The sequence below is a fragment of the Mesoplodon mirus genome (genome assembly GCF_964341445.2).
Source record: "Mesoplodon mirus genome assembly, chromosome: 8".
Classification (NCBI taxonomy): Eukaryota; Metazoa; Chordata; class Mammalia; order Artiodactyla; family Ziphiidae; genus Mesoplodon; species Mesoplodon mirus.
Window position 1 is genome coordinate 65,605,988 of NC_138984.1, and position 13,122 is coordinate 65,619,109.

The 13,122-nt window shown below is 35.5% G+C and overlaps 1 protein-coding gene across 1 annotated transcript in view; it reads left to right on the forward strand.

The window, feature by feature from the left end:
• The window catches only part of EPC2 (enhancer of polycomb homolog 2), a 108,389-nt gene that overhangs the window by 32,396 nt on the left and 62,871 nt on the right, over window positions 1-13,122 (forward strand). Inside the window, exon 2 of the mRNA XM_082630260.1 lies at window positions 10,852-11,011. Within this exon, the coding sequence (XP_082486386.1) occupies window positions 10,852-11,011 (160 nt within the window). The remainder of the gene's footprint in view (window positions 1-10,851; window positions 11,012-13,122) is intronic.

A 13,122-nucleotide genomic window follows, 5' to 3' on the forward strand; every position in this document is an offset into this window, starting at 1 on the left:
TTTTTATATATATATAGATTTATTTTATTTATTTAGTTAGTTAGTTAGTGTTCGACTATGTTGGGTCTTCTGTGGCTGTGCGCGGGCTTTCTCTAGCTGCCGAGGGCTTCTCATTGTGGTGGCTTCTCTTGTTGCAGAGCACAGGCTCCAGGCGCACAAGCTTCAGTAGTTGTGGCTGGTGGGCTCTAGAGTGCGGGCTCAGTAGTTGTGGCACACGGGCTTAGTTGCTCCGCGGCATGTGGGATCTTCCCGGACCAGGGCTCAAACCCATGTCCCCTGCATTGGCAGGTGGATTCTTAACCACTGCGCCACCAGGGAAGCCCCCTGAGAGTGGTCTTTTAAAATTATTTTTAGTGTATCTTTGTCTGTCTTTGCGTATCTGTAGCTTTTTCTTCATGAAATGATTATTTGATCATAAATTATTGTTGATATATAGATATTCATAAATGTGTATAGAAATTCAAAATCTTTGTAATGAATTGTGGGTTTTGGGTCATGCTTAATGCTCTTTGGCTTGAATTCTACTTGTCTGATATTAGGATCTGCTTGTCTTTCTTACTGTATTCCATTACCTGATACACTTTTCTGTTCTTTTTACTCTTTTTCACTCACTCTTTGTGGTGATGATGGTGGTGGGGGGTATTTCTTGCATAAAGCATATAGTTGAGTCTTTGGTTATGAGACAAGTTGAAAATCTTTTTGTTTTCATAGGTGAGATAAGTCCACTCACATTTATTGATATGACTGAACATGTTTGATCTCAACTCTTTCATAATATTTAATTTTTTTGTATTATGTTATATTTGCTAGTTTCTTTTTTTTATTTTGCTCTCATCTTGTTTTCCTTCTCCCATTTTTAGTTGCATTATTTACACTTTTCTGTGCAGATGTTTGTACATTTGTGCTCCAGCCTTTTCCCCATCTTTGACATATATGTATATATGTGTGTGTGTGTGTAGTTGAAGTTTTCCATTCATATCATGGTTGGATGAATCCAAGATGATGATGGGCTACACTAGTCATTTGTGGCTGTTGAGCATTTGAAATATGGCTAGTCTGAACTGAGATGTTCTATACGTGTAAAACACATGTTACATACAGGTTTTATAGACTTGATGTGGAAGAAAAAAATGTAAAATATCTCCATACCTTTTTATATTGATTACATGTTGAAATGATGTTTGGATATTTATATTGGCTTAAATAAAATATATTATTAAAATTAATTTCATCCTTTTTCTTTTTACTTTTTTTTGGTGTGGCTACTAGAAAATTTAAATGTGTGGGTCACATTTGTGGCTTCCATTACATTTCTTCTGAACAGTACTATTCTAGTAGATTCCTCAAAAGTCCCCTACAGAGTTCGCTGAGTACTTTGTGTAGCCTTGATGCTTAAAGCATAACTTAGCTGGATGTAAAAAGTCTAATGTTCATCTGATTCTTTTGGCCTTTTAAGTTATTATTATATGTTATTGTTACTATTATTGTTTGCTTGGAGGCTTTGAGGATTTTTTTCATTATTTTTGAAATAAGTTTTATTCAAATACATATCACAGTCTGTTCTGGGTTACTTTTGCCAGGTACTTGATGAGCCTTTTTTTATTGTGGTAAAAAATGCAGAGCCTAAAATTTAGTATCTTAATCATATTTAGGTGTACAGTAGTATTAACTGTATGCACAGTGTTATACAACAGATATCTAGCACTTTTCTCATCTTGGAAAACTGAAGCTGTATACCCATTGAACAACAACTTCCCTTCTTCTCCTCCCCCAGCCCCTGGCAACCACCACTCTTTCTAAGAATTTGACTACTTTAGACCTCATATAAACAATGCAGTATTTGTCCTTTTGTGATTATCTTATTTCACTTAGCATAATAGTCTCAAGGTTCATGCATGTTGTAGCATGTGTCAGAATGTTCTTCCTTTTTAAGGCTAATATTCCATCATATGTACATACCACATTTTGTTTGATATCCATTTATCTGTCAATAAACTCTTGGGTTTCTTCTACCACTTGGCTATTGTATTATAAATAACACTGTAATAAACATGGGTGTGCAAATATCTCTACAAGATCCTATTTTCAGTCCTTTTGGATATATTCCCAGAAATGTGATTACTGGATAATACGGTAGTTCTGTTTTCTAATATTAAGCCTTCTAGTCCATGAACACAGGACATCATCCATTTACTTATGTCTTTCTTAATTTCTTTGTGTTTTGTGTTTTTCAGTGTACAAGCCTTTCACCTCCTTGGTTACATTTTGTTCATCATCAAAAAGTATTTTGATGATACATCAAAAAGTATTTTGTTCTTTTTGATGCTATTAAGATGAGATTGTTTTCATAATTTCCATTACAGATTGTTCACTGTATAGAAATGCAACTGACTTTTGTGTGTTGATCTTCTGTCTTATAACTTTGCCGGATGCGTTTACTAGTTTACTAGGTCTAACTTTTTTTTTTAATATGTGAAATCTTTAGGGTTTTCTACATAAAAGGTCATGTCATTTGTGGGCAGAGACATTTCTACTTCTTCCTTTCCAATTTGGTGTTTCTTTTTCTTGATAATTGCTCTCCCTAGGAGTTCCAGTATTGTGTCGAATAGAAGTGGCAAAAGCAGGCATTCTTGCTTTGTTCCTGATCTTAAAGGAACAGCTTTCAATTTTCCACCATTGAGTATATTGTTAGCTGTGGGCTTTTCATATACGGCCTTTATGGTATTGAGATGATTTTGTTCTGTTCCTAGTTTGTTGAGTGTTTTTTTTTTTTTTTTAATTTATTTTATTTTTAAATTTATTTATTTATTTTGCGCTGTCCTGGGTCTTCGTTTCTGTGCGAGGGCTTTCTCTAGTTGTGGCAAGCGGGGGCCACTCTTCATCGCGATGCGCAGGCCTCTCACTATCGTGGCCTCTCTTGTTGTGGAGCACAGGCTCCAGATGCGCAGGCTCAGAAGTTGTGGCTCACGGGCTCTAGAGCTCAGGCTCAGTAGTTGTGGCTCACGGGCCTAGATGCTCCGTGGCATGTGGGATCTTCCCAGACCAGGGCTCGAACCCGTGTCCCCTGCATTAGCAGGCAGATTCTCAACCACTGCGCCACCAGGGAAGCCCCTGTTGAGTGTTTTTATCATGAAAGAGTGTTGAATTTTTTTCAGCATGTCAATTGAAATAATCATGTGGTTTTTGTCCTTCATTCTCTTATTATGGTGTATTACATTAACCAATTTTCATATGTTGAGCATTCTTGCATTGCAGAAATAAATCCCACTTGGTCATGATGTGTAATCATCTTCATGTGTTCAATTTGGTTTGCTAGTATTTTGTTGAGGACTTTTGCATTGATATTTATCAGCAATATTGGTCTGTAGTTTGTTTTTTTGTATTTTTTTTTTACGTGTAGTATCCTTCTGCCTCCCCCCTTCCAGTTTTATTGAGGTATAATTGATACATAACATTGTATTAGTTTAAAGTGTACAACATAATGATTTGATATATGTATATGGTGTGAAATGATTACCAAATACAATAAGTTTAGTTAATATGTATCACCTCATGCAGTTACTTTCCTTTTTTTCTCGTGAGGAGGACTTTTAAGGTATACTGTCCTAGCAACTTTCAAATATACAATACTGTATTAACTGTAGTCACCGTGCTGTACATTAAACTGCCAGGACTTATTAATCTTATAACTGGAATTTTGTACCTTTTGACCACCTTTACCCATTTCCCTGTTTCTCACCCTCCTTATAGTATCTTTCTCTGATTTTAGTATCAAGTTAATACTGGCCTCATAAAATGAGTTTGGAAGTTTTCCCTTTTCTTCAGGTTTTTTTTTTTTTTTTTTAAGATTTTGAGAAGGATTGTAGATGAGTCTTTAAATGTTGGTGGAATTCTCTAGTGAAGCCATCTGTTGATGAGCTTTTCTTTGTTGAGAGGTGTTTGATACTGATTGAATAGATTCAATATCCTTCCTGTAGTTCACGGTTTTAATTTTTTCATGATTTAGTCTTGGTAAGCTGTATATTTCTAGAAATTTATGTGTTTCTTCTGAATTATCCAGTTTGTTGTTATATAATGGTAGTAATCTCTTATGATCTGCACCGCACCCCCCACCCCCCCACCCCCCTCGTGGCATCAGTTTTAATGTCTCTCCTTCAGTTCTGATTTTTGGTATTTGAGTGTTTCTTAGTTCGTGTAGGTAAGGGTTTGTCAATTTTGTCGATCTTTTCAAAACAACTTATAGTTTTTTTGGTGTCTTTTAAAATTTTCTATTCTTAATTTCATTTATTTCTGGTCTAATCTTTATTATTTCCTTTCTTATACTAACTTTGGGTTTTGTTTGTTCTGTTTCTCGTTCCTTGAGGTGTGAAGTTGGGTTGTTGATTTGAGATCTCTTTTAATGTAGGTAGAAATTTATTGCTATAAACTTCCCTCTTAGTATTGCTTTTGCTGCATCCCTTAAGTTTTGTTATGTTGTGTTTTCATCTTCATTTGTCTGTTTTCTAAATTCCTTTGTAATTTCTTTCTTGATCCATTGATTGTTCAAAAGTATGTTGTTCAGTTTCTAAATATTTGTGAATTTTCCAGTTTTCCCTTCGTTCTTGATTTCTACTTTAATTCCATTGTGGTTGGAAAAGATACTTGATGTAATTTCAGCCTTCTTAAATTTGGTAAAACTTGTTTTGTGGCCTAACATGTGATCTGTCCTGGAGAATGTTCTGTGTGAGCTTGAGAAGAATGTGTACTCTGCTGCTGTATGAAGTGTTCTGTTTATGTCTATTAGGTTCAGCTGGTCTTTGTGTTGTTCAAGCCATCTGTTTCCTTATTGATATTCTTTCTGGTTGATGTATTCATTATTGAAAGTGGAGTATTGAAATTCCCCTGACTCAATAATTTCAAATGAACTCTCCTTGAGTTCACTAATTCTTTCTTCTGCTTGATTGATACTGCTGTTGAACCCCTCTGGGTGGATTTTTTTTTCCCCCAATTCAGTTACTGTAATTTTCAGGTCCAGATTTTCCATTTGTTTTTTTTTTATGTTTTCTATGTCTTTCTTGATATTTGCATTTTGTTTATGCATCATTTTCCTTGATTTTGTTTAGTTGTCTATTTGTGTTCTCTTTTAGTGCATTGAACTTTATTAAGATGATTATTTTAAACTTTTATTGTCAGAAAATTCACAGATCTCCATTTCTTTAGGGTCAGTTTCTGGAGATTTATTTTGTTCTTTTGATTGACCCATTTTTTTTCCTGTTTTTTTATGTGCCTTTAATTTTTTGTTGTAATTTGTGCATTTGAAAAAGTAGCCACCACTCCCAGTCTTTATGAATTGGCTTCGTACAGGGTAAGGCCCTTACCAATCAACTCAGGTAAGGAGTCTGAAAGCCCCTCAAACCTCTTCTGGAGATACATCTTCTCTGGGCATCTGCACATAATTTCCCAGTTAGAGAGGTTTACTGGTTTCTTTATCTGGATCTTGTTGTAATCTTTTGCTCCCTCTGGTGTTTGTCAGTAGTACTGCAAGTTTTCTGATGTTACAACAAGACTCTAAGTTCGTTTTTGTTCTCCACAGCCCTCAGGCATCCAAAGAATGCTGGTTCAGTCAGCCTTCTGAGTTAAGTGAGACAGAAGATAGTCCCTTGGGCAACTTCCCAAAAAGCTGAATGTTAGACACACGTTCCACTCTTCTCTTTCCTTCCCAAGGGAGAAGCTGTGAGCAGAATGTTTTCTCCTGATTGCTCCAAGCAGTATCAGATCTTGTCTGGTTATGCAAGTTCTCGTGTGCCATTTTGCTCCCTGTTGGGCTTTTTTTTTGGATAAGTAGATTCATATCTTTTATCTTAAATACTAGTTCTATTGCATTTTTTGTTCTTTCTTCAAGGACTCCAATTATATTAATGTCATTTGTTCTTTGCCTGTTTTTATATCCTATCATTTTCTTTCTTACTCATTTTAGTTCTTTTTTCATCTTATTTTTATTCTCTTGATTATTTGACAGCCTTTATACAACACACTTATGTCTTTGTTTGAGTACATTTTGCATTGGGCTTCTAGTAATTTTAGTTTTCATCTCTGAGGTAATTGTCTTTTTCTTTCTTTCCTGAGTTCAGTCAACTCTTGCCATTTTTTTTCCCTGAGTTTTTTGCCCCCTTCTCTGATTTTAGTTTTTAAGTTTCTTATTCAGGTGATTTTTTTTTTTCATATCCCTAAGTGTTTCTTTCGGGGATATTTAAGTTTGGGACATTCTTAAAGTCTTCTTCTCTACCTCCACTTTGGAGTAGAGAGAGTTCATTATTAGATGTATAGTTGAATCTCATTTTTTGGGTTTTAATAATAGTAATATACTTACTAGGTTTTCTTCTGTTCATTTTTTTTTGTTTTTGTTTTTGTTTTTTTTTTTGCAGTAAGCGGGCCTCTCACTGTTGTGGCCTCTCCTGTTGCGGAGCACAGGCTCCAGACATGCACGCTCAGCAGCCATGGCTCACGGGCCCAGCCGCTCTGCGGCACGTGGGATCTTCCTGGACCAGGGCACGAACCCGTGTCCCCTGCATCGGCAGGCAGACTTTCAACCACTGTGCCACCAGGGAATCCCTCTTCTGTTCGTTTTTTGTAGATTTGGGGTGGTTCACAACATTCCTAGTTCAATGGTGCTCTCTTCTGTCTGTGTAGACTGTGTAGCATGATCTGCTCTTGAGGAGTAGACAGAGAATAGCTTGTCTCGTTCTGGCTCTTTCTAGCTAGTGTTTCAAAATCCCCATCATTTGGTTTTCTGCAGGATAGTTGAGGTGGTCTCAGTTTTTATCTTTTTCTTCTCTGCAAGGATTTGAAACTTCCTCTTTTGATTTTGATCTCCCAGAATTTTGCAGTATTCTGTTTTGTGCCAATGGCTCATTTCTAATTCAGTTTGTTATAGTGGCTTTTTAAGTTTCTTAGTCCTTTACTAGTAAGTTTACTATTATAGTGAGGTAGAGTAGGTAAATGTAGTTATTCAGTCAGGTATCTTTAATTGGAAATTTTGGATGTAAATTTTTAAAACATCAATGAATAATGTTTGACTTTGTATGCAGCCTAACCCAATACATTCTGAAACCCCACAAATTGGGGCATGAGCTTGGCAAGATGGAAAAGAGACATACAAATAATGATTCAAATTTCAGTCCTGCTGATTTCCATCGTAGAAATCATAAAGTCTTAGTGTACTCATCTCCAAAAGAAAAAATATTTCTACTCCGTCCCTGTAGGATTGTGCCTGATACTTATTATACATGACTAGAAGTCATTAATTATTTAGCGTCTTTCAGTTTGCATTTAACTGCTTTTCATGTAATTTCATGTGTTACTAGGAAAAGTATAAAGTACAGACAAAGTATAATATTTCTAGGGAAGCACAAAAAATGTTTAGGTACAATATGGTAGGTTTCAAAAGGATATTTCAGAATATCAAAGTAACCATGAGAAGTGATTTTTGTGTATTTTGGTGGAGAGTCCTTTCATTTAGGATGTTAAACTTTTATAGCATTTTTCTTTTTTTTCTTCTTTTTTTTAGTTTATGGAAGAAATGTTGATTTACTATAGAAAATTTCTGAACCTGCAAAAGGGGACACAGAAGAAATATTTATAGCATTTTGTGGAATGTTCTATTCTGTATTCTTCCAGGCTTTTTTCGTGTCAGTAGACGTCTAAATTATGTTGTTTTTTACTACTACCTAAGAGTTCCATTTTATGGATATGACATAATGGATATACTAAGTCTGTATTTATTGCTATTTAGACTTTTTTTTTTTTTTTGGTGCTATAAACAGTGCCATGTTGAGCATTTTCATTTAGTCAGTGTTGCCCATTTGTTTGTTGCCTTTTGATGAATTCCATTAGTGGAGTTAGTGGGTCAAAGGCATGCTTTTTTAAAGGAAAGGAAATTAGGTAGCGCTTGGTTTTTAGTTATTTTTAAAAATTAGGTAACCTCACCAGTGTATGATGCAGCATGTAACAAGGAATCAACATTACTCCTGTCAACATCTTCCCCCAATAAAATGACAAATCAAAACTGTGGTACCTACTTTGAGCCTTTTGTATGTTTGCCACTGATTAGTCTGTAGATTAAAATGGGGGAGGTGTCATGATCTGGCCTCTTAATTTCTGGCTGCATCTGTCATCTGTAGGCTGCGTTAAGAAGGGAGTCATCCATGATCTGTTTTTAAGTTTTTTTATTTGTAAAATTAATGCTAAATCTTAATCTATTAAAGATGTATTTCAGAAATTGGATAATACCTAAAAATGTTTTATATTTAGGGCAAAGTCAAATATATATCAAAAGAATCTCTTCAAATAAAAAATGTGCTCAGTTTCCTTTTTTTACCTGTGTCTGTAGATTATTAGCATTACAAGAACATGGTTTTTTATGTCAGACTTTTCTAATAAGGATGGAATAGTCAAGGAACACTGGAATCAGAGTCCTGAAATTTGGCTCTCTTATATATCATTCCTATTTGCTAAGAGCAAGTCACTTGTTTCTTGAGTCTCATTTACAAAATGGGATAATATCTATGCCTGTGTCCCACGATTATAAGGAGCTAATAGACGTGATTGTGGGTGTACTTCAGGAGCTGTAAAACATTATATAAATGCAGGGTGGCATTGCATATTGCATCACTTTCTTTAACTAGGAGGGGTAAAATATCATGAAGGTAATAGGAAAGTATAGGCTTAAATAATGCTAGAAATTGCCAACCTCAGTCAAGGCCTGGTTTCCTAGTTTCTTGATGCTGTTTGTTTGCATGTTTGATCCCATCACAACTTCTTAGACGACTCAAAAATTTTAGTACTAATAGATTTTAACTAAATCAATAGTAGTTTTTATATGGGGAAGTGTATTTAGTGCTCCAACTTGGGATTCTACCCTATGAAGAAAAACATATTTCTTGCTTGCACTGAAGGTGAAGAAACTCTCAGATCTAAACCAGCACCCACCCTCATGTCCCTTTGTTCAATATTTGCCTTTTATTGAATGTCTCTGGGCTTTTGTCCATTTTGGATATTCTATTTTCTCTGCCTGAGTTGTTTTCTTCTTTTCCTCTTTTGCCTTGCTAAAAATTCCTGTTGATCCTAAAACTCTTGGTTTACATTTTACTTTCTTTGGACGTCTTTATCTATCCTCCCAAAACAAGTGGTTTGACTAATTGAAAATAGATATGCTTGTCAAGCTCAGATCATATACTCAGGTATCTCTCTTCCACTACCTAAGTTCCTTAATGGCAAAGTCTGTCTCTCATTCACTCATAATTCTCAGGGACAGGAGTAGTATCTGGTGTCTGCCAGGTACTCTGAAATGTGTTGAAAGGATGGCTGCTGATAAATAAATCTTAATTTATGCATTGCAGCATAGCCAGTACTCTCCCTCTCTTTTTTTTAATTGGGGTAGAGTTGTTTTACCATGTTGTGTTAGTTTCTACTGCACAACGAAGTGAAGTAGCGTTCCCTGTGCTATATAGCAGGTTCTCATTAGTTATCTATTTTATACATATTAGTTAGTGTATATATGTCCGTCGCAATCTCCCAATTCATCCCACCACCACCCCTTCCCCCCTTGGTGTCCATACATTTGTTCTCTGTGCCTGTGCCTGTATTTCTGCCTTGCAGACAGGTTCATCTGTACCATTTTTTTAGATTCCACATATATGCATTAATATATGATATTTGTTTTTCTCTTTCTGACTAACTTCACTCTGTTTGACAGTCCCTAGGTCCATCCACATCTCTACAAATGACCCAATTTTGTCCCTTTTTATGACTGAGTAATATTCCATTGTATATATGTACCTCATCTTCTTTATCCATTTGTCTGTCAATGGGCATTTAGTTTGCTTCCATGACCTGGCTATTGCAAATAGTGCTGCAGTGAACATTGGGGTGCATGTGTCTTTTTGAGTTATGGTTTTCTCTGGGTATATGCCAGTACTCTTTTAGGTAAGGAAATAACAGAAGGCCTCTCTGATGAGATGAGACTTGAAGGAATTTCAGAAACAATCCATTGGATATTTAGGAACCTTAAAGGAGAGGAGAAGTGTGGCTAGAATAAAGTTTGGGAGGAGAAAAGTAGGAAATAAGGTCAGAGATGTATAAAGCCTTGTAAGCGTTGAGTGATTTTAACCTTTAATCTAAATATGAAGGGGATCCTTTGGGGAATGACATGACCTAATTTACTACCTTCCACGAGGTAAAGGTGCTTTGTTGGGAATGGTCCGTAGTGGGTCAAGGGAGAAAGTGTCCATTAAGTGGTGGAGGTAATGAAAAGTTACTAGAATCTGGGTGTATTTTATAAGAACTTTTTGTTTCACCTTTGTTAAAAAATATTTCCTGCCGTGATAGTAATATAGTCTGTTGAATATAATTTTCTCTTTTCTTTGAGTTATTCAGAATTTTGTACTGTTGAAGTTTGAGATATATAAATGCAGAAGATACTTAAAGTCTGTGATACAAATTCTTTTCCTGTTATTTGCGTGTTTTTCTGTAATCTTGTTATTGGTGATAAACACCTCAATTAATTTAGCAAACAGGATCGATTTTCTTGTAATGTTAAATTCTTGAGATGTTAAATTCTAGTTTGTGAATATTTAATCTTTTTTTAAAAAATCCTACTTATTAAAATTGTAATCATCTAACGTGGTATCAGTATGAGTACAAGTATTAAGGGAGAGTGATAGCAATGTTTTCTGAAGGTCTGTGGCAAAGGAACTGTTTAGAATTGATTCTTAAAGCACTGTGTAGTTATTAAACAAAGTAAATTGTAAATAGAATTTTGCATTGAATTGACATTATTAAAACAACTCATGTTGCCTACTTTACATTTTCCAGGAACATCATTTACAACGAGCTATTTCAGCACAGCAAGTGTTCAGAGAAAAAAAAGAGAGCATGGTCATTCCAGTTCCTGAGGCAGAGAGCAATGTCAACTATTACAATCGCTTGTACAAAGGAGAGTTTAAACAGCCAAAGCAGTTCATTCATATTCAGCGTAAGTTTGTTAATTCATTGTTTTCTGTTTGTAATTTAAATTTATCAGCCAGTGAAAAATCCTTTCTTTTTGCCCAAAGAGATTTTAATTTTTCAGTTCATACGCACTGATTTATAGAAATGTTAAACATGAAAGAATAATATCCCTCTATGCTTACATCTCAACTTCAAGATCATTTGGAGTGTGAGTTGCATTTGGAACATTTGATAGTTATGTAGTATAGGATTTTCTATAGCACTTACACTTTATTATACAGCTAAAAGGTGGTAGATTACCATACCCAAATAAAAATTTATTTTTCAAGGCCTAGTGGCAGTTATGCTGATTAGGGGCAAGTCTTCTAAAATTTTTAGAATTAGATCCTACACTTATACCTTCATGTAGTTTTTATGGAATTCTAATTCTACCTCCTTTGATCCTCTTATTTTTCTCCCCATTGTTACTATTTAAATGATCACCATCTCTTGCCTTAAAACTGTTTCACTGATCTCCTGACTGTTCTATTTACTATCCACCATATCCTATCCTTACCCTCTTCTAACCTATCTTCTCCACAAGGTCCACTGGCACCAGAGTGGTCTTCCTAAAGTGTCCGTCTGGTCAAATCATGATGTGGCTTAAAATCCTACTGTTGTTCTTTATTCTACAATAGGAATTTTCAGCTAATTTTGCAGACAGAATGCTGGTGTCTTGGTATGTTGTCTGGCTGTGTTTAAAAAAAAACAACCTTTAGTAGTTTGTTAAAATAGAGATTCCAGGGCTGTGCTTCAGGCCTGCCTGTATGAGAATCTCTGGTATGCAGCCTGGTAATAAGTATTTTTAAAAAGTTCTCCAGGTGATTCTGAAACATCTCCAGATTCAAGGCTGACTCTAAGATCTACTATTTTTCATCGATTCTAAGATGTGCCTTTGTCATATTTGAAATGAGATTACATCTTAAATTGCTTTTCTCGTGGATTAAAGTCTGGTTTGTCTAAAGAGAATTTCTACTTGTTTTTGCCAGGCATCTGGGGACCAACCTGAGACCACCTTAAAGTCTCTACTTGTTTGTTTTGTTTTATTTGTTTGTTTTTGGGCCACACTGGTAGCTTTAGTTTTATTTGTTTGTTTTTTTAGACCACACAAGTAGGCTGTAAGGCTGTAGACCTGCTTGGAATTCAGTTCTCAGAGAGATTCTTCCCCCACTCCTTTCACCTAAGGGCAAGTTGAGAAATACAGTTTCATGCTGTTCCTTTCTACATGGCTGTTTTATTTCTTTATCTTACGCTGAGGCTGTTGCCCTTTGGTAGTGTAGCTTTATGCAGGAGTATTCTATTAAATTTATTGATAGACCCCAATATAAAGCTTTTTTTTCTTTCTTGCAGTACATAAAGTAATGGTGCATCTTATATAGATTTGACAAAATTTAGTAATAGCCAGATTCTCTAATTCGAATACAAGGCCCTTTGTGATTTGTTACCTGCTACCCCTTTAACCTCATTTCCTGTTGCTCTTTCCCTCACTCTTTGCATCATAGGGAATAACTTAAAATTATCCACATTTGCCTTGTTGTTTCACATTTCACATTTCCTTGCATATGCTATTCAAGTCTTCTTTCCCTTTCTGTAGCTTATTTAAGACCTAACTCCCTTTTGAAGCTTACCCTGATTTCTCATTCTACCTCTCTTCTTTGCTTATCTTAGTACCTTGTACATACCTCTAACAGAGGACTCAGCGTACTTGATTGCAATTGTTTGTAGCCATTCTTTCTCTCCTTTTAGACTGTGAGCTCCTTGAGGGCAGGGACTATGTTTTATTTTCCCTTTGTATCTTTAGTGTTAAATGCATGGCTTATAGATGCTCAATAAATGGCATGTTTGTTGACTGGTTCAATTGTTTTTAAATGGCTTAAAAGCCCTTAGGTGTCAAAACCATTTCCCAGAGACTTTTCCCCTAAGGATTCAAGAGAAATACACTTGCAAAAATTGTGTGATTTGTTTCCACTATGTCTTTGACTTTGAGTCCCTTTAGCATGTTGAATTTTCCTTGTCTTTGTATCAGGAACGAGATAGCTGTTCTTAATATGAATTTTAAGGATTTTTCAAGCCAACATATCCCCTCCCCCCTTTTTT